The 18,269-nt window shown below is 24.0% G+C and overlaps 1 protein-coding gene across 1 annotated transcript; it reads right to left on the bottom strand.

The window, feature by feature from the left end:
* Positions 1-4,211: 4,211 nt before the first annotated feature.
* On the bottom strand, positions 4,212-16,924 carry LOC112601640. The gene is made up of 12 exons (XM_025349350.1): positions 16,656-16,924; positions 16,082-16,252; positions 15,465-16,008; positions 14,898-15,202; positions 14,216-14,311; positions 13,934-14,149; positions 13,340-13,414; positions 8,149-11,225; positions 7,514-7,866; positions 6,919-7,140; positions 6,524-6,614; positions 4,212-4,397 (listed from the first exon to the last, which is right to left on the bottom strand). The coding sequence occupies exons 1-12, from the start codon at positions 16,696-16,698 to the stop codon at positions 4,305-4,307; spliced, it is 5,286 nt and encodes a 1,761-aa protein (XP_025205135.1). The 5' UTR covers positions 16,699-16,924; the 3' UTR covers positions 4,212-4,304.
* Positions 16,925-18,269: the final 1,345 nt, after the last annotated feature.

Raw genomic sequence — 18,269 nt, 5'->3', positions numbered from 1 at the left:
AACCTATTGTTACTTAAAACTTTTATTTTTAAATTTTTATGAATGTTATTCAATTTATTACATTATGCGGATCTTTAAATGATGACATAGATTTGTGGATAAAATGTAAACCATTATTTATTCTGTTTGAAACTTGATTGTCTTGTATTTAAATGATTATAAAAGTTTGACAGTTAGGAAAAAAATTATCAATTACATACCTCATTATTTTGAAAACTTTTCTCAGTAGCTTAGTATAAATTGTATTCAAATGGAATATTAATATCATAGAATATTTTTACAAATTTTCTATTTGTCTTGTTTCTATTATGTGCTTTTTTTTTTTATAGCAATTTACTAAAAATATAAAAACTGTATACGCTATTATAATAGTTGAAAAGTAAACATTTTTTACTTGCACTTACCCCTTAAAGTTAGGATTATTGTGAAGAGACTCGTTATTTTTTCTTTAGGATAAAATAGCTTTTGTTCTGTATACTTCCAATAATAATAAAAATAAATATAAATAAAATTATTATTATTATTATTATTTATTATATATATAATAAATATTATATCATTTATCAATAATTCTTTATTGAGTATTTATGCATTTAGGTTTATTTTTAAAATCTAAATTGTAAAATATACATCAACTTAATTTTTTATGTTTTATATGCTAAAACGCATCAAAAATTGTTAATGTATTCTATTATGTGGCAAACACGTTCACACAAGCACATGTTTTCTATTGCATGATACAATTTTTGCTAAATATGATACATAACATACATTTTTATTATTGTGGACCCAGCTTTTGATAAATCAATGTCAAACATAGGTGACATGGTATACATTTTTTTAATATATAATTTTTAAAAATTGATTTTAATATAACTATTATTAATTGATATTGGTTTGTAAATTGATTTAATAAATTGTATTTTTTTTTTTTTTTTAATCACTTAATGCAACACCTTTTACCCAAGAATACTCAATTTTATTCAGATATATTAAATTTTAAACAATTACAATTTTAAATAATTAAGATGTCTGATTTTTATACTAGCCAACTTTCATTTTAATAATTTTTAGTATATATATATATATATATAAAAAAAAAATGTTTTTATTATTTTTTAATTGTGATAAAAATAGTATATTTACTAAAAAATAATAATTTCAATAATTTCTTACATATTAGTTGAATGTTGCCTACTGAACAACAGCTTAAGTATTTTTATGGTTAAATATATTAATTATTTTTGTTAGAACAGTAATATATATTAGGGACGGTCAAACTTTTTGGCCTTTACCTTTGAGGATCAACTTCAATAAAAAAAGTTTTTTATTATTATTAAGTTACTACCACTATGATTAATTTTTGTGTGTGTAGCCTAAAAATAAATTCTAACATGATGAACTGTTTGGCTGCCCCTGATATATACTATTAGTAATTAGAGGTAGGAAGCATAAGGATTTATTTCCCTAGGGGCTGAGTTAAAAATAAATCTGAATATTATTATTAACAAAATGAACATTTTTTATACCTTTATAAGTTATTACTGTAACCCATCACTCCTTATTGAAAAATCCATTTTAAATTTTAATCATACCACTGAATTACACACATTTTTTTTTTTGTACTTTTATGTTTCAATTTTTTTTAATAACACAACTAAAAAATATTGAAATAGTGATATTCATTGTATTATATTCTTAAATTAAGTTTATTGTTTTATTCTATTGTTGATCTTATACAATTTGTAACATTCTTTTTTTTTAAATTTTTTTTATTGTTAAACATATTAATGAAATAGATATTATATTTACATAAATAATCTGATTGGTATCAAATAACACCTTTATTAGTTACTTTAAAAACTGAATGATTTATTTTTTAATTTAAAGTAGTTCATTTTGATTTATTGTAAATGATTAATGAACAACTTTAACTATTATAATTTATAAGTTATGTTTCATCTGCTAAACTTTTAATTACATCTTGTTAAATTCATTTTAATCTAATAATTTCTTACTTCTGTAATAATGAGCTTTATAAATATTAATGAGTTTTATATAAATAATTGTTAAAAAATAAATGTTTACTGATATATTTTATAACCTAATTTTGTCGTTTTTATTTATCAAAATAAATGTTTTAATTTACAGTATTATATGTGAATCTAATTTAAAGCAGCTTTTCTCAACCTGAGGATCACAATAAACATAAAATATTCATTTGGGAGATCGCCAGTGCTAAAGGTTGAGAAACATTGATTCTAAAGTATAATATTGTATGTTTTATGGTCTAAAATGTATTGAATATTATTTTGCCTCACAGTCTGTTTTTTATTTGTAGTCAGTAGTTGATGTAATTTTCTATATGAATTGATGACATATCACATGTTACATGTATGACTGTATTCCATCTGTCAGCTGTCTAGTTAATGTCTCGTTTTATTTTAATTTAAGTGTATGCATTTTTAATGATAATAAAAAATATTGAAAAGGGTTTTTTGAGGAAATATTTATAGTACAACTGTAGTAAATACTTAACTGACAATTTAAAAGCTTGCGGCTAACAATTTTTAGTTTTGATGAATTGAATAGGAAAACCTCTTATATGGAATCATGCAGTGGCAACAGGGTATAGGCGATAGAGCAGTCGACAATTTTATAACTTTGGGCAATCTTTTACCAAAATTATATTATTAAATTGATTTTTTTATCAAAACACTATTATGTTTTCTTTCAATAATAATTGACGATTGTTGAATATTTATTTCCGTACATAAATCTGATAATACTAAAAGACCATATAAATTTTAATGATTTTACTATACCATGGTCGTATAAACACAGACTATAAATTAGGCAATTTTGCTATCTAGTATGCAGTCAGAAAAACAAGATTTGTAATAAAAATTAAAATTACATCATACCAAAAATATAAATATTATCTGTTGGAATGATGATTATTCTTAAATAATTATAAGAATGAAGTAATTTCATACAAATGCTAAAAAATTCTTAGAAAATGTGTATCGTAAAGTTATCACAAAAGTCTGAATTGAATGAAGGATTATTCGAAGCAAAATCATATACCAAATCAACTATATTTCCTTCTCAAAATCAGTTGATGATGGAATGGAAAACTGGATATTGATATTAAGATCTTGAGTAAATTTATTATTTTAGCATTTCATCTTCAGGAATATTAATTATGTTAATATTGGAATTATGATTATTCATTATCATATTGTTTTATAATATTATTACACTACGGTCAAGGAATAATATTGATATAAGCATACTACAGTTTCATTTTATGTTGATTAATTATTAGTAGGTATATTATTATTAAAATGTGTATTTTTGTTTGTTTTCATTTATTCTTAAAAATAATATTGAGCCAAATTTGAAATTATAATAATTTCATGATACAGGTTACAGCCTACACAGTACAGAGCATAGATCAGTCTGCAATCTGCTCCTAGAATCATGGTAACACACTAACACACCATATGGCTAAGGAATAAAATACTTTTTAGAAAAGAACTAGTCGATCATGCTAGCCATGCTAGGTTTTGTACAAAATGGAAATTATAGTGAATGGGCAATATTGATGTCGTTTCTAATATTAAAGTAATGAATAGATAAGAATGAGCCACAGCCCACAAATATATCACTTTTAAGATCAAATAAATCTGAAAATGATGATAAAATGCAACTATTAGTTGCTTAAACACGTGACATACAGCCACTACTCACTAACCAAAGAAAAATTAACTTATAGAAGCTGTATAATGTCTAAAACGGTTAAAATACGTTTGGAAAACTAATCAATTAATAATAGAATTAGTATTAGTTAATAAAATAAAATAAACAAGAAATGACAATCAAGTATATCCAAGAAACGCTAAAAAGATGTTGCACATGAGTTATGAGATATGACATAGAATATGTAAATGAAAATGCAAATTTTAATACAGTGAGATGTTAACAATGGTTCTTAAATAAATAACAAGATGATTAAGATATAAACAATAAATAACTATACTAAGTATGATTTCATGATGACAAATTAACAATAAAATAAGGTTTAAAATTTCTGTAATAAATAAATAAGAATAACAAAGATTACACATATACTGTTATTGCTTATTAAAATAATACAAAAAGAATCTTTTAAATAAAAATTGTTAAAAAATTTTATTTACAGAATTTTTTACTTTATAGGGCAAATATAAAAATATAACATTAATTTAATATGTATACAATAATTAGTATCTACTGTATTAAACAGTATCAGTTTATGTAATTTATTTTTGACCGTGTACAACAGACAAAAAATCATCAACATCTACGTTTTTCAGCAATCGTTGATGTTCAACTTTGGAAACCTTAGCTGGAGTCTATAAAAGTAAATAAGTACAATTAATTAAACATTATACATTTTTAAAACATTCTGATAAAATAAACTATGACAAATAACTAATTATTAGCAAAGGGCATAGGTAATTTAAAAAATTTACAAAATTTTTATTTTTTCACTGGTTGTAAAATAGTATGAAGAATTATGATTATTAATTGTTAAATAAGATATATAATACAATTTTTTAACATTAATGGAATGAAAATTATAAAATCATTAATGTATATCATATAACAATGTCTGTTCTCTTACAAAAAATTAGTTTAGTAGGAGGTAAAAGACTAAGTGACAATATTAGTCTTTATAATTATTTCTCTCTCTCCAATATAAATCATGAATAACCAATATGATAATACATATAATATTAAAAATATATTTTTAAATATTAATTAATACTATTTATTATTTTGTTGTTGTAATTATTTCAAAGATTATATACATGTATATCCTAATTGTCAAAAAACAATGCAATTTAACTCCTAGAATTTACTCAAAAATTATGGATGATGTTTAACATTTTTGTTTAAAAAAATAACTTGTCTTTATATAATTTTATTTATTGGGAAAATAAAATTAATAATTTTTGACACATAATAATTAATGAAAAACTCATTTTTTAGAATTTAAATAATGAATTCTAAAATACTTGATAATTTAGATACCTACAAAAAATGAATAATAAAGACCAGAAAAATAAAAAAACCAAGAAAATTTGTTTAATAAAAATTATTTTTAATTTAAAAAAATTTGGTTGATTTAAAAGGAGGAATGCATGTGCATTCCTTGAAAAATCTATCATAGAAATATGTTTTGATCACAAATTTATATTAAACTATAATCATTTATTACTATAATATATATTATGATAACTGGAAATTTTTTTAATCTGTTATTTTTTATTATATAAATACTATTAAATTTATTAGAGGTTTTAACAGTTAACACTAGGATTGTATTTATATTTTAGACAAAATTAGATTAAAATGAACCATGTAATACAATAAACAATAATTAATTAATTATCAAAACTGTAGATTTTTGCTTAGTTGCGCATGTAAGATGTGAGTAGAAATAAATGTTTCAATATTATAATCTTTGTTCATATATGTATAACAAAAATACATTTCAAATTTTAGATTCTAAGTAGAGTAAAGAATGTATTTATTTTACAATGGTATATTTTTTTTGTCTGTAAACAAGATAAGTAGTTGATAAATTTATTTATACTAAACTTTGAAGGAAGTTTTGTATAGTTAATTGGATATAGTTTGTACTTTAGAAAAGTTAAAATGAGGCTCAAGGTATAAATTCCAAGTATTTTTAAAAATAATTGGGAAAAACAAAACAAAATCAATTTTGCTATAAATACTTGAAATTATCAAAATATTTTAATTTTTTAACTATTAAAGGCATGAGAAATAATTTTTTCTTCTATAAATATCGATTAAAAATAATTTGATGGATAGAAATGCTTAAAATTTTAATAAATACCTCATAAAAAATTATTTATATCTCAATTAAAATATATTAAGACTCAATAGACACCCTCTTTATATATATATGAATTTATAGCAAGAATTTTAATTTTTTTTTTATATCTAAGTTTTGAAAATTTATTGCAAGATTTCTCAAAAGTAGTTCATACTGAAACCATAATATAATCTAAAAAATATGTGAAGGCAATTATTTTTTATAACCATTTAAAAATTAAAATTTGATAGTTTAATTATTTAAATTAGAAATAACAATATTAATTAATTTTGTTGCAATTTAAAACTTTTACGTATACTATAATATTAAGAATTTTATCATACACAGCGAAATTTTTGATTTATTTTAAGTTATTATCTATTTATACAATGAACCTATTTTTACTGTAATGTGATATAAGCTGACAAATTGTCTCCATTCAGAATCGTTTTTCATGTACAATAATATATTTTTGAATTCAAATGTAACACAAATGTATTAGTTACCTATTCGACATCAAATATACAGTAGAGCAGTATCCACTCATCTACTTTTTTTAAAAATATTTCTGAGTCAACAACCAACATAACATCATTGTGAAAAAAATTCTTTAGAAATTAATACACACATACATACCTTATTATATACTGTTCGATCTGCAGTCCTTTTAGTAGCTTTTTTAACAATATCTTCTGATCTATTTAACTTTTGTAAATCATTTTGTGACCTGAAACATTATTAACAACAAAATCAATATTAGCACATTTAAGTTTCAATTAATTACCCAAAACAAAAGCTCATTTGAAATAAGAAATAATATATTATGATGTTTGATATAGTATACAGTTTTCAGATTATGAAGCATTTGGATAATATTAAATAAAAAATATAACAAGTATTTTAAATGAAATTTGAAAATTATACTTTAATTTTAACATATTTTCTGAATGTAAAATAAATTGTAAACAAATGGTACAAATAAATTTTTTTGTGATCAGAAAAAACTTATAATTTAAAACATGATAAATTACATTCTTTGTGGAATTGAAAATCGTTCATTTTCTTCAAGCCAATTTCTTCCTTTACTATTATCATGATAACTCCGTCTCTTTTCATCTTTATGCTTAAATCTATGTTTATCTTTTACTGAATCTTCCCAAAACTCTCTTTTCACACTTTGATGATGACTTCTTTGAATATGGTTTCGACTATCAAATTGTAAACGTTCATCATAGTATCTAGATTTGGTTGACCTATTAACATAATTAACATTTAATTATAAATTATATACATAAAAGTATCAGTAGCATCAGTAGTTCTCAAGAACTGTCCTCAGAGGAGTCTCAGGGTTTAGTGAGTGATCTAGTTCTCAGTGGACACATTTAAATTAAATATTATTAGATGTATTTTAATGACCATAATTTATAATTTCTTTTTTATTAAAACTAATATTCTTAGTTTATGGGATTCAAAAGATTTTATTAGTAATTGAAGGACTCCGTTAACAAAAAAGCTTGAGAACTACTGGTTTAGATAATTGTTTGATTTGTACAACAAATTATTAACTTGTATTAAATTAAGATAAACTAGTATGAATTATATAAATGTAGGAAAGTTAATATTTACCTATATTTTTTATCATATTTATGATGGGTCTTATTTTGCCGACGGTTTATATCTCTATGTCTGTCATCTCTGTGTTTTATTGGGTAATTGTAAACAGAATCATCCCAAAAAGAGGGGCTTCTTCTAGTTCTATCATTTTTTTCATTTTTTATCTCAATATCATCTTTAGGAGTACTAGTCACTGGTATGAGTACATCATTTTCCAATTCACCGCATTCCATTTTTGGAGTAATGTCCAACATTTTGTTTGTTGTTAATGATGGTGATGCAATTGGATCAGATAATTGTGTATTGTTTAATTCTGAGGGTATATCAAGAAAAGTGAATGTTTCTGATGCATTTAAATACACCAACTGAAAAATATAAAATAAGATTATGATAATAATTAAGCATCATTTATTATGAAACAGAGTTATAATACCTAATTAATTGAAGCCCCTACAAAATTATTTTAGTTTTTTACATTTAACAGTCTATATAGTATAATAGAATTATAAATTTTAATTAAACTAAAAATATGCATACTTTTTATTACATACATATATCTATTATAACTTATATTTAAAATATATAGAGATTAATCTGAAGAGGAAAACAAAATTATAGATGAGTCTTATTACTGTTAACTAACATACCTCGTGTTCACCATCTTCGGTAATAACTTCATATACTTTTGGCTTTTTTAAATATTCCATATTGCTTAGTGGATCACAGGCCTTGTTTATCTGAACTTCTAATTTATCATCATGTGTAAAAGTAACACAGGAAGTATTATTAACACTACTATTGTAGTTAACAATAGAAGATTCAGATTTGTCAAGACTAGTATTAATTTTATTTTCAGAAACACAACTTGGATTAGATGTGTTATTATCCATAGGCATAGTTTGAACTAAATCTAACTGTTCAATGGATTTATTATGAGCTGTATTTTTTTGTTTTTTATTAGACTCTTTATTTACGTCTGTTATGCAGTTCTTAGATAATTTAATATTTTGATTGTTCATTTCATTAGTTTTTGTTTCATTACTACCATAACTTGTTGATATATTCTTACTGGATTTATCTGAATTATACATTTCTGAATAATTAATATTAGAATCACTATTATTTAGTTTAGAAGTCTTTACCATGGATTCTATTTTGATTTTTTTTTCTTTTGGACTAGAGTCATAAATTGCAGGAGAAGTTTTATTCAAATGCTTACTTAACCCAATCAACGATTCAGAGTTGTCATTAATCATGGTTTTGGTTTGTATTTTATCAGTATTTTTGTTGTTGGATTTATCCAGTGTTGGACTTTTAGATAATTTAAAGAATTTTTCAACTGGGTCATCAAAATGTACCATAGACTTTTTATTTTTTTTTGAAATTGTTTTCTTTATTTTTTCTGGTATGTTATCATTATTATTCTTGCATTGTGCTATTATTGGCTTAATAAATGAAGTCTTAATAGGTTGCTTGTTTAATTCATTTGACAAATGATTTTCATTGCCATTAACATTTACAATAGATGTAGATTCAATTGATTTTCGTTTAGGTATTGGTTTAAAACCAGATTTTTTCTCCTCTGTTTGAGGTTTTTTGTTAATAACTATAGTCTTGCGCTGTTCATTAGTTTTTGATAAATCGTTTGTTTCTGGACTTGTTGATAATTCACTCCCAAATAGTTCAATTTTAACAGACTCATATACTTGTTTCTTTTTTGCTTCAATATCTTTTATTTTTGATCCTTTTTTTATTTTAGATTTATTTGGGATTTTTAATTTAGACTTTAAGGGTGTACATCCAACTTTATCTTTCTTTATATTGGTTGATGATTCACAACTAGAAGTAGTTTGAATAGGTTGTGTTGAAAATTCTTTCAAACTGTTTGTTTTAAAATTTGTATTATTTAAAATTTTAATATTATCTTGTTCTGGTGGTACTATTAAAGTATCAATGGACATTGAATTTCCTGGAGTAGGGGGAAATGGTGAAATTGGAGGTCTATTTAAATATGACGTTTCTCTGAATACCTTGGTCAAAGGTGTTTCTGTCAATGAATCTTCATAATGTTCTGGTGTACACGGCAATGGTGTGACCATTTTACTTGGATCCAATTCACGTATCATTTTCGAAACAGGAGTTTCAGGCACATCAACAGCAGCATCATCACACTTATATGGGGTTTCAACTAGTTTGGGTTTAACTGGTTCAATGTTAATACATTTTACTGGACTATTTAATTCACTTGAATTATTTGTATCAGTTTGATTAAATAAACCTTGTACATTTAAATGTTTAATTGGTTCATTTGACTTATTGTTTGATAATAAATAACTATGATTATTAACTGTTTTTAAAAAGTTAGAATCCTTTTCCTGATGTGTCATTTCTGGTGTGGTATTTAAAATAGAAGAGTTAATTAATTGATTTTGATTATTTTTCTGTTCATTAGTTTGAGACTGTTCCAGGTTAATTTGAGTTGCATTTTGGCTTTTTGAAGAATCAGATTTAACAGACAGTTGCTTATTGTTAAATTCGGTTATTTTATCTGGAGTTTCTAAGGAAATCATAAATTCATTTTCTTTGTTCAATGATTTTTCATTATTATCATTTTTTGAAAGATTAGATTTAAATGATGGTTGTTCAGTATAAAATTCTGTAGTTTTATCTGGAGTTTCTAAAGAGATAGAAAATTCACTTGGTTTTTCAATTGATTTTTTATCATTGATGCTTCTCAAAGATTCAGATATAGTTTGCGGTTGCTGATTAAATAATTCTGTTATTTTATCTGGCGTTTCTAATGAAATAGGAAATTCATTCTGATTTCTCAATAAGTTTTGATCATTTGTATTATCCAAAGAATCAGATTTAATTAAAGTTTGTTTAAATTCTTCAGCAACATTTTTTGAAATAGGAAATTCTATCTGCTCCTTTAATGGCTTTTGATTATCTGACAATGGCTTTTTAGAATCTTGCACATTTAAACCATCATATAAGCTTTCAGAAATATTTGATATATTGGCATGTAATTCATTTTTTTCTGTAGTTAAATTATTACTTGATTTATTTTCTTCTTCAAGTATAACTGAATTATTTTGCGTGTTGGCTGGTTTAATTTTTTTTCTTGGCGTTTTCTTTTTTCTTGTTTTTCTTCCATCAGCATCTGATGTTAAAATTCCAGCCCCCACCATTTCTCTAATATCTGAATCCCAATGTTTAATACTATCTTTTTTAATCATTGATTCAAATCCATTAACTGAACCCCAATCAGCTTGAAGTTTTGGTAAAGGACTAGATGAAGGTTCTTCCAAACATTTTTCAAGTCTTTTTGGGGTATCACAGAAAAGTTTTGAACGAGCTTCAGTTTGAGTCATACTTTTAGGCTGCGGAGTACTAAAATCTAAACATCTTATATGAGTGCTTCTTCTACGAGGTGTACTCATACTTTTATTTTTTGGAGGTTTTAATCTATCATCTGGTGTATCATGAACAATTACATCATCAATTTTAGATGAAGCTTCAGGTAATCTGATAATATCATTAATATTGTTATGATTTTTTTCTTGAGTTTCGAATGAATTTTGATTAGGAACTTCAATAATAATAGATTTAGGATTCTGAACAGGTGATTGTCTAGTAATATTTGTTCTCCTAAATTTGCTTCTTATACCAGGAACTTCTAATGACTGTCTTCTTCGTTTTGGAAATATAATTTTTTCAGGAGCTGAAAGTAAAAAATGTTAATACAATACGTCTCTATCAATACAATTTTATCTAAATTATTATTTTAAGGTTTTGTACTTTATTTTAAATGTATTCAAGTTTTAGCAGTTTATGTTTTTAATACAGTAATGCTTTGTAAAAATTTAAAATCAAATTTAATTATTCACATTTATTATCAATATCTGGTATTCAGCAATAATCATAATGATTTGCTTAAGCTTCAATAAAATAAAAAAATAATACAGGTTATCCAAAGTTTGTTTTACAAAAACTATTTTTAGCTATTATTTAATCAAAAATATTGATATAATGTATAAAATAAAACTTCTGTTAACGGTCACCTCTATGTAAAGGACAGTTTCTCTTAAAGAACATTTATAATAACACTATAAATACTTGTTTGTGACTGTATATTTTATCATTAATGTTTAGTGCACGTCGAAAACATTTTGAAGTATGTACCTACATGGCGTTCAGATGAAAACATCTTAACTTAGCAAAAAAAATTAAATTGTTAGATTTTTACTAAAAAGAAAATGTGAATGCATATACCCTTGCAAATAAAATTGGAATAAGAACTCAAGTTACTGACTTAAAAAATAAAGAAACAATTTTGAAATTATGGAAATCACACAGTAAAAATCAAGTGAACATTATAAATGTTATAAAACCAAATCAGTCAATATCAATGAAGTTGTAAACAAATGATTTTGTGTAATTTGTACTAAAAATATTTCTATCAGTGAACTAATACTTAAAGAAAAAGCTAAAGAAAGCTAAGTAAAGAATTTGAATGTGTACATTTTAAAGCATCATAAATTTAAATCACCACACTACAATATTTTTTTTGAAGTGGTTTGCGGTGAGACTAAAGTCAAACAAATAATGTCTTCCTATAGACCTGAATATTTTTAATATAAATGAAACAAGATTATTCCATAAAATTTTTCTTAAAAAAATATTAAGTTTTAAAAATGAATTTTATGCTTCTACGAAAAAGTCTAAAGAAAGATTGACGGTCATGTTATGCATTAATTTGAAAATCACTAATCATAGGAAAATCTGAAAAACCTCGTTGATTTAAAAATATGGACATAAAACATTAAGACTTATACTGAGAGGCAAATAAATAAGCATGAATGATACGATATATAATGACTGAATGGTTTATGAAATTTAATGAAACAATGAAAAAAACAAAAGCATAAAATTATTTTGTTTTGAAATAATGCAACATCCTGATTTAAAATTACAAAACAAAAATTTAGTATTTTTACCACCAAATACGGCTAATAAGGTCAGCCTTTTAAAGTTATTTACCGACAACTGATACTAAGGTAATATTATCACAGATTGATGCAATAAAAAATGCTGATGAACTTACAAAAAGTGTTACTGAATTAGATGCTTTGATGTGGATTAAACAGTCTGTAATGAAGATAATAGGTAGTTGTGTCACTAACTTTTTTAAAAAATCAGGTTTTATTTTGGAAAATTTGCCCATAGATTAAGATAACATAGATATTGAAAATAAAATAATTATTGGAGAACAATTAATTAATATACAAAGTGAAAAGTTTTTTTAGAACCCAAGTACAATATATCAAACTATTCTAGGTTTTCAATCAAATAAAACAATTATGAGTTTTCATTTTTTCAAGATAATGTAGATGGTTAAAATCTATTAAAAACCACAAAAATGTATTTTGAAAAAAATTGTTCAAATAATAAAATGAATCTAAAACAAACTAGTATTAACTCAATTTTTTAAATTTTAATATTTATAAAAGCTTAAATGATTTTTTTTTTAATTTTTAACTGTATCTACATTATTTCTTAAATCATAAATACATTTTTTAGTACCCATATTTATATGTGTTAATTATTTGGTATTTTATTTTTAAAATTTGCATGACTTCTACATGTCAAAGACCTGGAAGGTACTGAATTTCTGTTACCAGGTACCTTTAAACACTAGTCATTATTTATGGTTCCTTTGGTGATCATTATATGAAAGTTCTACAGTACATATATTTAATTCAACACTTATTATTTATACATATAAAATGAATTATTAAATGTTTATCAATATGTTAATAAAAAAACTGTTCATACCTTGGTGAGTTTTTAACATGGGAGTTATTTTTGGAGCAATTTTTACATAGTCAGCTTTAGCTAAATAATCTTCTCCTAAATAAAAAAAGCAAATTATCAACAAACATATTAATCAATTTAATATAAAATAATAAATATGATATTTTAGAGGAATTTTTCCAACACTTAATCATTCATGTATTTTAGATATTTTTTTATGGTAAGAACTTGTGATGAACCTTATAAACAATTTTCAAATTATATGAAAAGAAATAAAACTAAAAAGCTATACATTTAAAAAAATATCTTTAGACTATTAATTAAAATAAAAATAAAAATTTGAAGACTGCTATAATATTCTAGATTATTCATATATTATTTTTTTTAGGTTTTACTGATTATTTTTTAATTATGATTTGAAAGATCATGACTTCATTCAGTTTTCTATCAATAATTACTCACTAAGTTAAAGATACGTAGAAACATTTTTGATGCTCAAAAAGGCAATTTAAACCACAAAAAAAGAAATTAAATAAAAAACATATTTTAGATGCAAAAGATTCATTATTTAGAAACTTTAAGTTAATTATTTATATTAAATATTATAAATCATACCTGGTTCTATTTTAGATGAGTCAAAGTTATATGAATCGCTTGATTGTAAAACTAATTGATTTGATAATAAATCATAATTATCAAAAACGGTTGATCTGATATTACCTTCATGTATTAGTACAATATTATTATCAACTTTCATACACTCTTCATTACCATAAACAATATGTTTTGGAATATTAGAATTATTCTTTTTTAGTTTGCTTGGTACATCATCTAAACAAATAAAAAAACCAAAAAAATTGTTAACTGTATACAATTCTTGAAGTTCAGTTTGATTACCTTTTTTTCTGGCACTACGTAAACGAGATTTGATTGAGTCTTGTTGATCATCATTACATGCTTTTTTATCAATATCAGCATTATCAACATTAAAAACTGAAAATTTATATTAAATATGAATGAAAAATTCTAAATAATTTAAAATTAAAAATTAATTATTTAAATAAACTAAAACTTATATTGTCTACTTACATATTTATTAGTTATACCACCAACCAAAAGTATTTAATGCATTTTAAAAAGTACATTTTTTAAAATATAACTCGATAATATCTTATATTATTATAACTAAAATTAAAATATTTTTCATAACTGTTATAGTTGGATTAATTACTTACAATTGTATAGTTATAAGCTAGTTTATTCTATTTTAGTTTAATATTTAATTGTGTACATTGTTCCTTTTTACAACTGTAGCTATAAAGTAGTATAAATTACAGTTAACTACAAATGCATTATTGACTTATAATTTCTAGCTAATAAATATTTTACAAAATACATATAAATTAAAATAATTAATTTTTATATCTTTGATTAATTAAGTTATATTTTATTTATTGTTAGAATGTTACTTAAATCACAAAAATTGAATTTTATTTTATTTTTTTAAATTTATTTTTCAGTGTTGGATTATATACATTAGTTATTCATTTCTTTACAGATTAAATGAAAATTAACTTACCTAAAAACTCATTCAGTATGTTTTTAATATGTGGATCAGACTGAGTAGAGTCTAATGCTTTTTCAAGCGTAGAAGGATCCAAGACTTTACTTTCAAGAACATTGTCAGTTTCTTTTTGAGCCTCGAAAGATTTATTTATAGTATCTGCAATTTTTTCCAACAAAATTTGGTCATTTAAAAGTGTATCTGCTAATTCACTAGTATCAATAATAACTGAATTATCCTTTATCCTATCTTCTTTTGACAATCCTGGCATAGAGTCAAGTGAGGTTGCTTCTGGTATTTGTTGGTATTCAGTCTGATCACTGTAAAAATATGGTTTTAGACATTTTACATTTGCATTTTTAAAACTATGCATACAACAAATAATTTATTATCTAAACAAATTTAAGTTAAAAAAGTTATGTTAAGATATATTATTCTTCTACATATCTTTTGTTTAAATATTTTTTTTAATATAAGACTAATATACAACTAGAGGAAACCATTTGTTCAAAATTGGTATGGATTTCAAAATAAAACTAAAACGGATAATTATCTTAAAATAATACAAAATTTTATACATACCCAGAAATTAGATTATGAATATTTTTTGGACTAAATTGTGGTACTGATTCAATACTTAATTTGGTTTCTTCATTTTTTTTTGCAGGTGTACTACAAGTTTGTTTATTTATTTGAAATATTTTTGATTCTTTGTCTTCATCAAATTTAGAAAATGCCATTGTACTTGTATCATTTTCTATTGGTTGTGTCATTGAAGATAAGCAGGGCGAAGAAAATGTAACCGAGTTTTTCTCATCAGTTATTGTGGTTTCATTATTAATCGGGTCAATTTCTTTTGTTTTAGAAACATTATTAGTAATTATCTCAGTGAATGATGGAATTTCTAACAACTCTTCTGATATGCTTTTATTTGCTTCTATATTTATTGTTGTATCTGTACTTTGATCTTTAGTATTAACTGTATTACCAACACATTTGTCAACCATATTTAGTTTTGTCTCAACATATTTATTTTCTTTCATTGAAATATGGTTTGCATCCAACAAATATTGTAGTTTCTCAAGTAACGTTTTAGATTCACATGTTTCAGGTATTCGTTCTTCAACTAAAATTAATACATACAAATATTTTTTGAATTTATAATTTTTATTGGTTACAAATAAATATGTATAACTTACTCATAGTACACATGGTTCCAAAATTGTCAAATATGTCATGTAAATTAAACCCATTCACTTTAATATTAAAGTTTCTTTTAGCTTTAAACATTTGAAAACATTCAGTCAAATGAGGAGATGTTTTTAAAAAGCATTCTGCAGCATCTTCATTTTTCTCTTTCTTTAGATAACCTGATTGACAAATAATTCATTAATATAAAAAATATGATAAAAATGTTAACTATTTATGTATACTAATATTAGGGTTTTTATTTTTTAGGTACATAAAAACTATAAAAATTTAAAGTAATCGAAATCATTAGTATGTCATACTACGACCACAAAATATGTAACGTTGAATGGATAAATGATCATATAGTGAGTAGCTAAAATATACAAACACATAAATCAATGCTCTGAGTTTAACTGATGACAGATTCAAAATAAAAGTTCTTACTATGATGCAGTGTCATTAAATTGAAAATAAATACTGTCAACACATATAACTTCCAGACACCTATCCACGAATATTGATAGGCATGAAAATTTTATAAAAACCTAGGTAGACTATAGGTCCAAAAACCTAAATACTTACCGTACACTAAACGAGCGACTTCGGATGGCATCAATGGTTCCATGTTTTATTAATTGTATGGGCGTATGATGAGTACCAAATTGTAATTTTTTAATAGAAGTGCAACAGAAAAAGATTGTGACATTCAGATCGTCTTCAGAAAAACGTAAATTTATGTGGCGATGACCAGTTAGTGCCAGCCAAGAGCATCATAAATTGTAACGTTTAAACTTCAAATATTATTAATAATTATAAAAACAACGATAAAAAATAAGAATACGACTTTACAAGTTTAGTAGTAAAACGGTTCACGTGATAACGAAATTAAAATATTTACACAATAATATCATTTGTAAAACTCTAAGAAAGAGCGGGAAAATCGACAGTGTGACCATTGAGTCGTCGATTGTGACCATAAGGCAGGCATAGAGTACTCAAAGATTGTGACTCGTGTAGACACTAGACGTTAGGTAAAAATCATTAATTATGTTATTTTTACTGATTAAACAGGAAATTTCTTTAAATAATTTCAGAGACATAAAAAAATATACGCATATAATTTACCCGAGAGCTAAGGTACCCACACGCTGAATATTCGATAACATAGATCAAGTACTCATAGGGGACTATTGACGTAAAATATTTTTCAAGAAAGATACGAAGAATACGAAGTAAAATAATATACTTTCCAATTTTATTTTTTACGAGTCCCTGACTATTGAATTGTAGCATCGTTCGACTCTTGAATCATGATAGAATTAAATAAATATTTGAAGTACCTATTACTACTATTTGGTAAATGCTATAAAGTATATACTATACATAGAAGGTACACTCATCGTCTCATAACTCAATAATTTTAATGACATTATATTTATATTATTACCTATATTAGGTATAAGATTTGTTTTTTTACATAATATTTTATCGATTGAGCGCAAAACAAGTGCAGAATACAAACTTATACTACTTCAGTTCATGCATGCTATAATTAAGTATTTTTGATGTACCTATTACTCAGAAATGAAGAAATTTAATCTATTCTGTGCCTATAAAATTAGGCAGTGCCTGATTTAGAATTTTAGACACCCCAGACAGACTTATTAGTCTGGGACCAATTATTATAAATTGTAAATTAAACAATATTTTAATGTAGGTATTATAAAATCGTCACAATTTTTATAATTTTATTTTTTTTAGCCTTTTGTTCTGCAAATACATCTACCTACAAATTTTTCAAAATTGTTTGTAATGATGTAATTTTCAATAAATAAGATTCCTAACGCATCCAATTTTTCTTGGCCCAGGGATGATTTTAATCTATTTTTAATTCGTTTGAGAAACGAAAATAACCTTTCATTTGAACAATTAGTTACTGCCTACTGGCATCATCAAACATATATCCAAACATGTTTCTACATTTTGAAAAGCATGAGAAGTTTGCACAATTTTAATAAATTTAATTAGGTCAGATGGAGTTGTCGTTTTTTCATTAGTGAATAAAATTAGACTTCGAAATTGAATAAATTTTTCTAAAAAGTACTCGGCGTCAAAATCTTATTTGTTTTCATACATTGATATTAAATTTTAATTTCCACCATGATTTCATTTCTGAAAAGATTTTCTTTAAACAAG

This window comes from Melanaphis sacchari, unplaced genomic scaffold, assembly GCF_002803265.2.
Source record: "Melanaphis sacchari strain LSU unplaced genomic scaffold, SCAv2.0 Contig7_pilon_pilon, whole genome shotgun sequence".
In the NCBI taxonomy this organism is placed as follows: Eukaryota; Metazoa; Arthropoda; class Insecta; order Hemiptera; family Aphididae; genus Melanaphis; species Melanaphis sacchari.
Note: the sequence above shows the minus strand (reverse complement) of the source record. Positions and strands in the feature narration are given on the sequence as shown.